This window comes from Podarcis tiliguerta (assembly GCF_965153285.1).
Source record: "Podarcis tiliguerta genome assembly, chromosome: 14".
Classification (NCBI taxonomy): domain Eukaryota; kingdom Metazoa; phylum Chordata; class Lepidosauria; order Squamata; family Lacertidae; genus Podarcis; species Podarcis tiliguerta.
In genome coordinates, this window is record NC_139547.1 from 15,245,963 (window position 1) to 15,260,591 (window position 14,629).

The window sequence follows — 14,629 nt, forward strand, 5'->3', positions numbered from 1 at the left end:
TATAATTTCCAGGATCTTGGAAAGAACGTGAATGTGACATTATATTCACCACCTCACCCAAAATTTGACTTCAGCATGGTGGTTATCTTTCTAATTGCTGTGGTCTCTGTAGCATTGGGAGGCTACTGGAGCGGAATGGCAGAGCTGTAAGTTTCCTTGGTTTAACCTTAATATATGAAAGTTCTCCTTACGGGACAACACATTTGCTGCTACGGGGACAATTTTGCTTTGTTTGTGTGTTTGTTCTCTCTTTCTCTCAAACAGTTCCATTGGGGATCTCTCTTTCTCTCAAACAATAAATATGTGGGGATCAAGGTCCTGGTCTATAAGTTGTATGGGAAGAGCAAAAGATGGTGAAAAATCCATTGATTCGCTACTGGGAAATAGACAATATTTAGAGCGTCCGCTTGCAGGTAGAGCTCAGGGAGACCTCTGTCTGAAACCCTGGAGAGCTGTTGCCATCCAATGAACAAGATGGACCACACAGATTTCCCAATAAATCCAGTACAGTGGTACCTCAGGTTACATACGCTTCAGGTTACATACGCTTCAGTTCAGACTCCGCTAACCCAGAAATAGTGCTTCAGGTTAAGAACTTTGCCTCAGGATGAGAACAGAAATCGGGCTCCAGCGGCGCGGCAGCAGCAGGAGGCCCCATTAGCTAAAGTGGTCCTTCAGGTTAAGAACAGTTTCAGGTTAAGTACAGACCTCCGGAACGAATTAAGTACTTAACCTGAGGTACCACTGTATCCTGTTCATGGATAATTCCATCTGAGCAGGACAACCAGCTGGATACAACTCATTGTGCCAGAAGCATTCCCTTGGAGAAGGCCCAGTTTGATGGCAGACTTGTGTGGCTTTGTTAAGGGCCTCCAAAAAGCATTATGGTCCACAAAGTCTGATTGGACCAAATTAGTAACCTTGCCAAGTGCACTGCTTAGAGATGAGCTGAATACAGAAAGGAATCTCAGTATCTCACTAAAGGTGATGTTTATTCAATATAAATATGCATCAAATCTATAACTGATAATTACTTGATTTTTAATTTTGTAGTGTTTTCTCCATGGGGACACTTTTGGCACAATGCCTGGAAAATACTGTTGGCATTGAAAAGCCACATGGACTGTTAAGGAATAGGTTTCCTGGAAAATCTGTGCAGAATTTCAAGTCTGATGCTTTTTATGGGCATTTCTCCACCAGAACAACTAGAAAAAGCATTCCTATAGGGAATATTGCCTAAGAGCAGGTAAAAAGCATTCCTATAGGGAATATTGCCTAAGAGCAGGTAAAAAGCATTCCTATAGGGAATATAGTCCTAAGAGCAGGTGTCTTTTGTGACTGAAAAGTATTAAGTTCATATTAATACTAATGACTGGACTAATAAATATTAAGCTCCGCATATTCCATAAGATAAATATATATTCATTCTGTGAACCGTGATGTAATCTTGCTGAATGTTGCTTAGTTGAGAAAAGCCAAGCCATTACTAAAGCAGAAAGAAACATCCACATATTGACCTATGTTGAAAATGGTAACAAGATGCAGTGAGAGCCTATAGCTGCTTCTGTTGGAAGCAAGAAGAATTACCAACACTGGAAGAATGGAGGATGAAGTTAATGGACTATGCAGAATTGGACAAGCTAACAGGAAGGATACAAAACCGGCGGGACCAGAGATTCACCGAAGACTGGAATAAATTTACGGAGTATTTGAAAAGTATTTGTGATGATCAGATGACATTTGTAGGTTTACAAAAAGCTCTGTGAGGAATAATTTAAGAAATATTGTAAAAATCGAAAGGGAGATGTAGTGGTTCTAGGGGTTGCTCGTGCATAAGCCGGTGCAAACACCTGGCTGGGTTGCCTGAGTGAATCTTTTCTGTCCGGACAGCCACTCACCTGTGGCTGTCTCAATCGCTGGCAGAATCCGTCAGTGGGCGTTTCTTAAACTTCTTCCAGCAAAGAAGCTCTTTGACGCCTAGTCTCCTCCTACTCTCTCTGCGCGAAAGCCTTCTGCGCAAGGAGGGCGTGGGCAGCGGAGGACCCCTTCTCTCCCCGCTGGTCCCCGGCAAGGAGTCATGGGACCGCCTCGCCGCTTCCCCCATCTGCCCCCCTTCTCCACTGGTGCTACGCTGATTCTCTTCCCCAGAAGATGGGCTGCCTCTCCCAATCCCGGGACGCTCTCTGGAATCCCTCTGGATCTTGCTCTCTCCCTCCGGCACTGATGGCAGTTCCCTGACAGGAGAAATGATATGTTAAGAAAGGTAAAGGCAATATTAAGTTAAGAACTGCAGATGAAGTGATTACGACGGAGGATTATCAGAGGTGCTGACGGAAGTCAAACTAGAATATGTGTGTAATAATTTGTGTGGTATGTTTTTTTTGTATGCTAAAAACCAATAAAAATATTTTTTAAAAAATAATATAACTGCTTCTGTTTACCCTCACAGTGAGAGTCTGAAGCGGTCTTCAAATGATGGAAGCAGCGACTCGTCAGAAAGTGAAGAAAACGTGGTTTTAACTCCTATGACTGCTGTTTTCTTTGTTGCCGTCTGTTGTATTATGCTGGTCTTGATGTACTACTTCTACAAATATCTAGGTAAGGAGACATTTGGATTTATTCTGGTCTGACTTTCTGAATTTGCCATGCTTGCTTCCTGCTGAGGTGGTAGGCTTGGGTCCGGGTTGCAAGTGAGGGCTTGATGATTGGATGCCCCATAAAAAAAGAAAGAAAACATTCTAGCGAGACTTTTCCCCGATACGCTTCGTTTCTTATAGTGAGGGATTTATTATTATTATTTCTTCGTGTTTCTGGAGGAGTCTGCAGTGGTTCAGCCCCAATTTCAAGCTTACAGACTCAGTGAAAACTGGGGCCCTGCCTGAATTCAACACTGAATTTATATAGCTTTATTTAGTTCTACGTAGGATGCGCCTTCTGTTCTCCTTCTGTTTGATTTTATATATGCAAGCATATTCTCTACTTTTGCCCACAAGGAGGCTGTAGCTCAGTGGATATTTTTATAATAAATATCCACTGAGCTACAGCCTCCTGGGGTGGAGAGAGAGAGAGAGAGAGAGAGAGAGAGATGAAATAAATAAATAAATAAACAAATAGAGAATATCTATCTATCTATCTATCTATCTATCTATCTATCTCCCCACCTTTCCTCTAAAGAGTTCAATATGCATGGCAACTTTTAAGTTGCCTTGAGGGCTGTCGGAGTGAAAAGGAATAATAATAATAATAATAATAATAATAATAATAATAATAATTCTCCATCCTCCCTTTCCTCCATATCGTATCCTCACAGCAATCCTAACAAGTAGGTTAGCCATACATCTTAGCTGTACTGTTTTCAGCACCTGCTAATCTGTAATATTCTTTGATAACACACTTTTTAAAGCTGCTGGTTTTATTTATATTTTGAATTTTATTTAAGGCCAACTTGGTTTTAACTTACAAATTTCATTGATAATTTTAATGTCTATTTTATGTAGATTGCATAGAGGCTTTTATGATGAAGCAGAAAAAATAAAATGTTAGATAAAATAAAATAGTCTGAGAGATGATGACAGGCCCAAGGTCACCCAGTTACCCAGATATATGGTGATACTCCATATTTTTCCTGAGCAATATTCAGTTTCTTCTCTCCATGGTGAGCTGAGACCACCTTGGGAAAATGGGAATTGTTTTGGTCATGTTCATATGTATGAATCTCCGGACGAGCCTCTGGTCATCTCTCTGAGTCAATGGGCTTTTGAAATTCAGGTGCAAAAACCGGGGAGGGGCCCAAATCTAAAATTAATTGGGACTTGGCTTCTGCTTCTAATGAAGAAAAATCCCATCATTTGAGCATAGCAGTAATAGCATTATGTGTAAATAGCTAAAGTGTCCAAATTTTATTCACGTGCATCTTGCATGTTGTAGTACAGACCTGTGAGATAGATCATTTATTATTATTCCTGTGTTTAGAGATGGAGGTGGGAACTTATGCTGTGAGAGTGTGGCTTACCTAAGACTATCAATTGAGTGCATGACATAAGTGAAAGCCAAGCCAACGGGTGTCAGGTTGAATCTACTCAATATTGATCCAGAGTAGATTCCAATGTGGGACGCGGGTGGCGCTGTGGGTTAAACCACAGAGCCTAGGACTTGCCGATCAGAAGGTCGGCGGTTCGAATCCCCGTGGCGGGGTGAGCTCCCGTTGCTCGGTCCCTGCTCCTGCCAACCTAGCAGTTCAAAAGCATGAAGTGCAAGTAGATAAATAGGTACCGCTCCGGCGGGAAGGTAAACGGCGTTTCCGTGCGCTGCTCTGGTTCGCCAGAAGTGGCTTAGTCATGCTGGCCACATAACCTGGAAGCTGTACGCCGGCTCCTTTGGCCAACAAAGCGAGATGAGCGCCACAGCCCCAGAGTCGGCCACGACTGGACCTAATGGTCAGGGGTCCCTTTACCTTTACCTTTTAGATTCCAGTGTATAGTTAGCAGAGAAAAGAAATGTTGCAGAATTCCCCCAAAATAGACCAGAGGCAATTGTATTTCATCCAGCAGAGCTTTACTGCTACTGAAGGCAAATGAGCACAATGGTCACAAATCCAATACATCCCGGATTGGCACTGTCCATAAGAAATCCAGTTGCAGCAGATTTAACTTACAATAACATATAGTAAGTCTGAACCTTAACACTAAGCATGCTATATACAGAACATCACAACAGAAGGAAGAGAGATAGAAAGAGAAAGTGGTACCCAGTCTCCTTCTAGCCTTTCTTTTATAGTTAGCATGACCTTGACAGAAGAGATAACAGACCCAATTTAAACCAGCTGTACTCAGCTTCTCTGAAGGCATAACCCAAACATCACAAAGCTTCTGCTTGTTTCTTTCACACAGAGAACCTTCCAGAACCTTCTTGAACTAAGTAGAATAGGAAAGATCTCTACACATCAGATCAATACAGTGGTACCTCAGGTTATATACACTTCAGGTTACATACGCTTCAGGTTACAGACTCTGCTAACCCAGAAATAGTACCTCGGGTTAAGAACTTTGCTTCAGGATGAGAACAGAAATTATGCTCCAGTGGCGCGGCGCCAGCGGGAAGCCCCATTAGCTAAAGTGGTGCTTCAGGTTAAGAACAGTTTCAGGTTAAGAACGGACCTCTGGAACAAATTAAGTTCTTAACCCGAGGTACCACTGTACTTTCTGCACTAAGAAATGCAAACTGACAACAGGAAGGGAGATAGCAGTACGAGAGAGAAGGGGAGAAGCAACTGTCAGCCCAAAGCAACACCAAACCAGGACTGGCTTCAGGGCAAAGCATATTTCCTCAGGAAAATTCATGAACACAACAGTAGCTGCAATCCTAGATATACTTACTAGGAACTGAACCCTGTTGACCTCAGTGGCAGTGTTTACTTCTGAGTGAACATGCTCAGGATATTAGCTAGAGAGTGTTTGTGTATGCCAGAAGCATAAATCAAAATAGACGGACATAAAAATGTAATAATATCCCAGAGGAGGCAAGGTTACATTTCATACGCTACATTCCATATTGCTAAGAATAAAAAAACAAAATTGTAAGTGATACGAGTGAGGTGAAGAAAATGAGGCAAAGGTATCTGTAAAAGGAAAGTAACATTTGAAAGAGCACAGGCGTGAATTCCAGATTTTCATAGATAACTGCTGAAAACCGGTGTTGTGGACTGGTATTGTTAATATACCGTATTTTTCGCCCTATAGGACGCACTTTTTCCCCTCCAAAAATGAAGGGGAAATCTGGGTGCGTCCTATGGGGCGAATGCAGGCTTCGCGGACCTCTCCGCAAACAGCAGGAACGCTCCCGCTGCTGGCGGAGAGGTGCCTGCATGCGGAAGCCTGCGCGCGCTGAGCTCAGCGCGCCCAGGCTTCGCGGACCTCTCCGCTAGCAGCGGGAACGCTCCCGCTGCTGGCGGAGAGGTGCCTGCATGCGGAAGCCTGCGCGCGCTGAGCTCAGCGCGCCCAGGCTTCGCGGACCTCTCCGCTAGCAGCGGGAACGCTCCCGCTGCTGGCGGAGAGGTGCCTGCATGCCGAAGCCTGCGCGCGCTGAGCTCAGCGCGCCCAGGCTTCGCGGACCTCTCCGCTAGCAGCGGGAACGCTCCCGCTGCTGGCGGAGACGTGCCTGCATGCCGAAGCCTGCGCGCGCTGAGCTCAGCGCGCCCAGGCTTCGCGGACCTCTCCGCTAGCAGCGGGAACGCTCCCGCTGCTGGCGGAGACGTGCCTGCATGCCGAAGCCTGCGCGCGCTGAGCTCAGCGCGCCCAGGCTTCGCGGACCTCTCCGCTAGCAGCGGGAACGCTCCCGCTGCTGGCGGAGACGTGCCTGCATGCCGAAGCCTGCGCGCGCTGAGCTCAGCGCGCCCAGGCTTCGCGGACCTCTCCGCTAGCAGCGGGAGCCAGCACTGGGCTCCCACGGCTTGCAGAGAGCTGCCTGTTTGGGGGCTGGGGTCGGGGGAAGCTCGGGCTTCCCCAACCCCGCGCCTGGGGGGGAAATAATTTTTTTCCTTTATTTCCCCCCCCAAAAAACTAGGTGCGCCTTATGGGACGGTGCGTCCTATAGGGCGAAAAATACGGTAATTAATGAAATTCCACCAAGCCACATGAGAGGACTTTGCCCTGTATAACTCTTAAATTCAGTGTTACCACAATGCAAGGTCCAAAATTTCTAGGTTTTCCATTTTGAGCAATCGAAACTGCACAGCCATTGGTAAAAAGATTAGAAGTGCCTTAGCTCTGGTGTCCTCAGACATAATTTGCAGTGGTTCGGTCACAATGTCCGTAATTTCTTTACACTTCGTTCCAAAAAGCATTAGCCAATGGACATTCCCACAATTGGAGGCAGTATGCACCCCTGCTATTGCAACCTGACCAGCACATGGGAGTAAAGTTGGGTGATATTGTGAGATCTGAACAGGTGCCCTGCACCTTCATTATATTTATTTTAGGATATGTTTCCAAGCATGATACAGACTTTGCTGGTCTAGTGGTCCACATAGTCTTCCATTGTGCATCATCAATAATTCCATCCAGTTTGGCATGAACAAGCTTTTTTCCCCCCCTTTGAATAATTTGTAATGGCATGCTTGTATCCAATGTATCCTTATTTCCTTTTTTGTCCAGTGTATGCCGTCATCACAGTTTTCTGCCTCGCATCTGCATCAAGCCTGTTCAACTGTCTTCATGCCATAGTTAGAAAAATACCTTATGGGCAATGCAGGTACAGTCCATAACTCCATATGACTTTCCTAAATAGCTTTGCGGCTAAGAAAAATTATGTTATATGGTCAGGCTTTTGGCTTGTAAAATGAATGCTTTCCTCTTGTGTCTCACTTGATGAGTTGGCTACTCAGTTGTCATCCTCTCACATCTCCACTTGTTCCCCTGATTCCATATCCTTCTGTTTCCCAACCTGCTGTTATTCCCCTCTTTTTCACACAATTAATCTCTATATCTCCCTCTCCAACACCTCTTCCTCCTTTCATCCTGCATGCAAATGTGCCCCTGTCTTCCCTTTTCCTCAAAAATCCATCCCTTAACCCACCTTTCCTCTCCAGCTGCCACTCTTCTCCCCTTTGCCTCAACACCCTTTTCAATCCATTGAAATTGCCCCCAGAAAAACCACTCCTTCCTGCAAAATCTAATAGTCTCTGTTCAGTTCTCATTCTTCTTGTCCTTTCCTCTGCCTTTGATACAGATGGTCTGTTTCCACCACCCCCTCCTGCTTGACTCCTTTAAGCCAGAAGTCTCTGTGATGTTGTCCTCACCATGTTCTCTTCCTATCTGTCTAATCATTATTTCAGTGTTTATGTAGGTGGAAGCTCATTTCCTGTTTTCCTTCTCTTTGCTGTGGCTCAGAGAACTGTTCTTGGCTTTTTGCTCTTTTTGCTCAAAATCCTCATCAGTAGTTCCTATATGCACATGACACCCAGCTTTCTCTCTCTACTTCCTCACTCCAATCCTACACCTCAGTCTTACCAGATTTCTGTTTGTGTGTCATTGCCCAAAACTCAATATGCCAAAGACTGGATTTCTCATCTTTCGTCCCAAGCCCTTCTCTCCTTATCCATTGCCAGTGTTACCATATGCCTTGTTGATCAGGCATTCAGCCTAGGCTTTATATTATATTCCTCTCATTTGCTCTCCCTGTTCACTCCATTACCAAGGTTCATCACTTCTCTCTTTATCCCCTCAGCAGAAACTCTGCTTCATCTTCTGGCTGGCTGTTTCTAGATAACTCCAACCTTCTCTTTCTTCTGTGGACTCGTCTTAGTCCCTTTATGCCAGGCTTCCTCAACCTTGGCCCTCCAGATGTTTTGAGACTACAATTCCCATCATCCCTGACCACTGGTCCTGCTAGCTAGGGATCATGGGAGTTGTAGGCCAAAAGCATCTTGAGGGCTGAGGTTGAGGAAGCCTGCTTTATGCTACTCTACTGCCACTGGGCCCATCACCTCCTGGCAAATAGAAGGGGAAGAAATGGAGGCAGTGAGAGATTTTACTTTCTTAGGCTCCATGATCACTGCAGATGGTGACAGCAGTCACGAAATTAAAAGACGCCTGCTCCTTGGGAGAAAAACAATGACAAACCTAGACAGCATCTTAAAAAGCAGAGACATCACCTTGCCAACAAAGGTCCGTATAGTTAAAGCTATGGTTTTCCCAGTAGTGATGTATGGAAGTGAGAACTGGACCATAAAGAAGGCTGATCGCCGAAGAATGGATGCTTTTGAATTATGGTGCTGGAGGAGACTCTTGAGAGTCCCATGGACTGCAAGGAGATCAAACCTATCCATTCTGAAGGAAATCAGCCCTGAGTGCTCACTGGAAGGACAGATCCTGAAGCTGAGGCTCCAATACTTTGGCCACCTCATGAGAAGAGAAGACTCCTTGGAAAAGACCCTGATGTTGGGAAAGATGGAGGGCACAAGGAGAAGGGGATGACAGAGGGCGAGATGGTTGGACAGTGTTCTCGAAGCTATCAGCATGAGTTTGACCAAACTGCGGGAGGCAGTGGAAGACAGGAGTGCCTGGCGTGCTCTGGTCTAGGGGGTCACGGAAGAGTCGGACACGACTAAACAACTAAACAACAACAACTGCCAAACCACCTTACATGTCACTTTGATCACATGATGCTTCTCCTTTAAACCCCATCATTGGCTTCCTTTCAATTCCCAAATCCAACATGAGTTCCTTGCCCTTGCTGTCAGAGCCCTCCACCCTCTTATCTTATGTGTTTGGATCTGCCTGCCAGAACACCTACATAATGCCACCTCTTTCTTCTTCCAATTCCTTCTCGGTATGGCTAGAGACTGAGCTATGAATCAGGAAGTTCCTGTTTCACCTCTGCCATGAGTTCACTAGGTGACCTTAGGCAAGTCATTCCGTCAGCTGCTTCTCTTCCTCCCCTCCACCTCGCACCCAAACCTGCAACCTGGGGGCGGGATAACAATATATATCGGGTTGCAACTTGATAATACACAGGAAGTGCTTTGAACACTCTGCAAGTATTAGAAGTTATTACTAGAGGAAGCTGCAATATACCCGTATTTTTCACTCTTTCGCTCTATAAGACGCACCTGACCATAAGACGCACCTAATTTTAGAGGAGGAGAACAAGAAAAAAAATATTCTCTCCCTCTCTGTGCAGCGCCTCTCCAGCAAAGCGGGAGGAGAAACGGAAGGGGCTGTTTCTCCTCCCGCTTCGCTGAAGGGGCCATAGTTATCAACCTTCCCTTTTTTTGCGGGAAATTCCCTTATTCCAGCACCGTTTCCTGTGGCTATCCTGGATTGTTAGCTATCCCGTAGACTGTCCCCGGGACGGGTGAGGCTGCTGATCCCTTATTTTCAAATCTGAAAGTTGACAGCTGTGGAAGGGGCGCTGAGTAGCTTTCCCTCTCTGCACAGCACCTCTCCAGTAAAGCGAAGTCAGAACAGCAAGCGGTATCGCTGCACAGCGAAAGTAGCAATCCCTCTTGCTGTTCTGGCTTCTGGGATAGCTGCGCAGCCTGCATTCGCTTCATAAGACGCACACACATTTCCCCTTTTTAGGAGGGAAAAGGTGCGTCTTATAGAGTGAAAAATACGGTAGTGACTGAGTCCATTGGTCAGTATTGCCAGCTCACTGATTGTACAGGGTTTCGGACAATAATCTCTCCCATTCCTACTTAGAGATGCTGAGGACCAAACCTGGGACTTTCTGCGTGGAAAACAGTTGCTCTGCCTCAGAGCTACGGCCCTTCCTCTTACAAAAAATATACTTTGACTGGAATGCAAAACCCCCATAGAAAATTGCTCTGGATGATGCTTATAGCTGGCAAGCTGCCCTTGTTGGTATCTGTTGGAGAACTAGATGTATTATTTGCTGTATTTATAACATATTATTGTCCCGCTTTATTTTTAGGTTTCCATGCTGGGACAGATGCCTCGAAGTGAGACTCTTTTTTCTCGCTCTAATCTGCATAACGACATCTGTTGTTTGGGCAGTGTTTCGGAATGAAAATAGGTATGTGAATAGTTCTCAGATTCAGAATTGAAATGATGAGAAATGCTAGCTTTGTTGCTTTCTAAATCTGTGTTGCCTTCAAAATATTTAGCTCAGGGTCCAAATCCTGCATAGTCAGGCAGGCGTTTCCAGTCTCTCTTTCCATTTCCCCCTTCTGCTCTCCCCTGTCCACAAGCATATGATGCTATTGCATGAGCCTCTTTGAATCCTGGCCTTGCAGCTCAATCCTATACATTTTTGCATCAAAATTAATTGCACTGTGTCAGGGGTTCAGGAGCAGAGGCACAGGAGAGGGAGGAAATGGAGAGCGAAGGGGAGGAGTCCGAAGGAAATGTCAGCGATGACAGCGATCCGAGGTCTCTGAGTCTGTCCAGTGAATCAGAGGATTCACAAAAAGGGGCTCCCATGGTCAGGGCAAGGGGAGTACCCAGGGGGGCACTTCAGGAAGAAGGGGCCAGAGGGGACTCAGAGAGCAGCAGCTGGAAATCTGGACCAGCGTCCGCACCAGAGGGAAGTAGGGGGGAGGAGTCCCAGGCATCGGGATCAGGCGGCGCGCTACCAGCGGGAGAACATGAGGCAGGATTGACCACGCCTCCGTCAGGGAGCGAGGAAACGGTTAAGAGGAAGGTTAAACGCGCGCGCGCGCCAAGTTCAAATGTACAGGAAGGCGGCACAGTTGGCAGCCCGGGTAGGGAGCCAAGTCCTAAAGCCCGCCGAAGAGAGCGGGAGGAGTCAGGAGGGTCAACGTCTGCGTCAGAGGAGTCCAGGAGGGAGGAGACCCCGGGGGGCAGCAGGACCCAGAGGAGAAAGGAGAGAAGGGAGAGGTGGAGTAAGATTAGAGTCTTAAACTGGTGTACAGGGGGCGGAGATTCAGACGGAGCTTCGCCGGTCTAGACTCTAGACGTAGAGCTGGGGCGCTGAGGCTTGGAAATTGAAACTATTCTTCAATAAAGACTTTGATACTTTACTACCGGCTAGCGTTGGTCCTTTGTGAGCTGGGACCAGGAGCCAGCTCTGACACACTGTTTTCAAGGGGGTTTAACCTGTAATACGTGAGTTGAGGATTGCAGCTTTATGTGCAATATTTTGTCCCTGTGTTTTACTGCAACAATTGATTTATTTTTTTGTTCTAGCTGGGTATGGATTTTGCAAGATATCCTGGGAATTGCTTTCTGCGTGAACTTTATTAAAACACTCAAATTGCCCAACTTTAAGGTACAGTAAGCTTTCTGTCTAGCTAAAAAAACACAAAGAACACCAATTTCAGAGAGTGTGTGCTGTGTTGGACTGCAGAAAAGGTTGAGTCATTTTTTTGTAGCTTAAGCTATGGTTGGCTAGAGCATCTGATGGAAGTAGACGGTGTCAAATACAGCTCCCAAACCACCTCAATTTCTTTTTAAAGTGCTACTCGCTCAATTTTTCAAATTGTGGTTTGGAGGGCTGGAAATGACCTTGTAGGCTCATGTGTTTATCCTGTTCCTCAGGCTCCATCACTTTCAGTTTCTTGTTTAGTCCTAACCATAGTTTGCCATGATGTTCAGATTGGCCAAGAATGATTTGTGTTTCCATCCAGACCATAACGACAAACTGTGGTTAGCACTAACCAAGAAATTAAAAGTGAAGAGGGAAGCAAAAGAGAATGAACGAGCTTGCAGTTAGTTTTCAATCCTCTGGACAATATATGTTAAAGACATACGCTAGATTAAAAATCTAGTGGCAGGGTACACAACGTACAGTATGTGTGGATGTAATTCAAATAATGGGAAAACCAACTACCATTACAAAAATAATCTGGTTCTAAGTTCTAGTCCTAAACATAAGTTTGGGAAGTGAAATAAAAAATGTTTTGAAATTACTTTAGATTTTTATTTTATGGATAAAATAATTCTGTTTTCAAAATAAATTGCTAGTGTAAGCTGAATATTGTTTCTTGTATTGAATTGTATTTATCCTTTATACTTAAACTTTCTTTGTTAACCACACTAAGCCACACTAAATGGTGGTTAATTCAAATATCAGTGGAAGCTTCCAATTTCCTCCTTGTGGCCATGCTAGAGAAGAGGGAGATGCTTGATGCATTCTCTTAACACTAGCTAGTACCATTGTTTAGCACTGTGTCCAAACTAAGCCAAAGTCTCAGCATTATGGGCACAAGTTTAACATGCCTGAGTGAAGGAAAGGAAAGGACTTCTCTAGTGTTTTAATCTTACTTTCATGGGATCCTGACTATTGTTGGGTACCAACCAAACATGATTTAAAATAATCTTTCACTTTCGAAATGGTGGGTTATTGAGCTTTCTTGGCAACTAGCCATGAGTTTGTTCTAGCCATACAGTTCATACATAATACTAAGCCAGCTTTCACTCAGGTTTGTTCTGGTTGATACACACTGCTTTAAACGATGGTTTAGTGTTACGAGGAAATGTTGCCAATTTATTTAAATAGTATGATGTGATTGTGCTATTTTTGTAAGTGTTAATGACTGCTCATGAGCTTTATAAAAATAACTCTTTTTTTCGTTCTCTAGTCATGTGTTATTCTCCTTGGTCTCCTTCTTGTATACGATGTATTTTTTGTCTTCGTCACACCATACCTTACAAAAGTAAGTATGCAGGTTTATAACTATTTTTTTCATTAAATCACACCAATATTGTACATATTAAAGTGTATTTTTTATTTATTTTTAGTTTTTATTTATACTTCTCAGGTTTATACATTTCATTAGTTTTACAATCAATTTAACATTTCAAAGTTTGACTTCCTTCCCCCTCTTTCTGTGGTTCCTTAAATGTATTTTTTAAAATATCTCTTAGATTCATAGAATAAAATCATAGAATCATAGAGTTGGAAGAGACCACAAGGGTCATCGAGTCCAACCCCCTGCCAAGCAGGAACCACCATCAGACCACTCCTGACATATCTTGCATATCCAAATTCATTTAATTTGCTCACTTAATTATCTACTTTAAATATATACCAGAACCAGAAGCAGTATAGAGTGTGCATAGAAGGTTTGTTCCATTTCAAAGATCTGGGTAAAGAGAATTGTTTTTACCTTGTGCCTAAATGAGACCAACATGAGGGATAACTGAGCATCACTTGGTAGTTAAATGCACCTGAAGAGAGACCTGACAAAATAGGAGACACGTACTGTGAATCACTTGCATTTTAATATTTTAGAAATTAAAAAAACTGGATTCTAATGAGAGTGAATCGTAAGATTATTCTGAGCAGTTCTAAAGTAAGCCATGAAGCCTTGGCTCGTGCAGAGTACAGTCTAGAGCCTTTGAGTGGCACTGTGATATCACAAACTTAGAATAACTTCCCAATGTTGTGTTCTGCATAACTCTTGCAAGATACGCTACGGGACCCCTTATTCTGATTGCCTTAAAGCAACAACCAAATTGCCTTAGTGGCCTTACTGCCGAAACACAGAGCGTAATGTTTGAAAAGAAAACAGAGTTAATATCCACGTTTGAAACTACTTCTTTTAACACACTGAAGTTCAAATTGCCTTTTCCATTGCTGGCGTCTGCTTTTGATCCTTCTGTATCTGGTGAAATTTTATTACATTTGCACGGTTTCAAGCTTATTTGGAAATTAAACCTGCAGCAGGATTTATACCCAATACTGCTGCAGAAGTCAACTTGGGTTAATTCTGCTTTTCGAAAAAATTAGATCTCTTTCATACTGATCTGTACACTTGGGTTCATGAACCGATTCTGTTTTCTTTTCGTGCCTTCTGTTTCACACGGAGTTGCTGAGGAATGTACTGCCAAAATACATTGTAAGAGGATTACATTCGATTCTGAATGTTTAAGAATATAAACAATTAAACCCATGTACTTGCTAGGTGAAGGATTCAGTATCACAATGCTCCATTTAAAATTTCAGAGTGGAGAAAGTATCATGGTTGAAGTGGCAGCAGGTCCTACGGATAGTGGTGAAAAGGTAAGCATATCATCATTTGATAAATACATAATTTATACTCATGCTATGTAAGGAATTATCATATTGTGTTTTCATAGCTGCTACTGAATTGAGTTTGCACTAACGCACAATCCAGTTAAAGTTTAGCACTTTGCTATCCTTTTGA

General features: G+C 44.0%; 1 protein-coding gene across 6 annotated transcripts in view; it reads left to right on the forward strand.

Annotated features, from left to right (window-relative positions):
* The window catches only part of SPPL2A (signal peptide peptidase like 2A), a 40,258-nt gene that overhangs the window by 10,152 nt on the left and 15,477 nt on the right, over positions 1-14,629 (forward strand). For all 6 annotated transcript variants that reach the window (XR_014504574.1, XR_014504575.1, XM_083412088.1 and 3 more), the window contains 7 exons: positions 13-146; positions 2,450-2,598; positions 7,152-7,248; positions 10,432-10,533; positions 11,667-11,748; positions 13,061-13,135; positions 14,428-14,484. Coding sequence is in view for 4 of the 6 variants with exons in the window: in XM_083412088.1 (XP_083268214.1) it covers positions 13-146; positions 2,450-2,598; positions 7,152-7,248; positions 10,432-10,533; positions 11,667-11,748; positions 13,061-13,135; positions 14,428-14,484 (696 nt within the window). In the remaining 2 variants the exon portion in view is untranslated. The remainder of the gene's footprint in view (positions 1-12; positions 147-2,449; positions 2,599-7,151; positions 7,249-10,431; positions 10,534-11,666; positions 11,749-13,060; positions 13,136-14,427; positions 14,485-14,629) is intronic.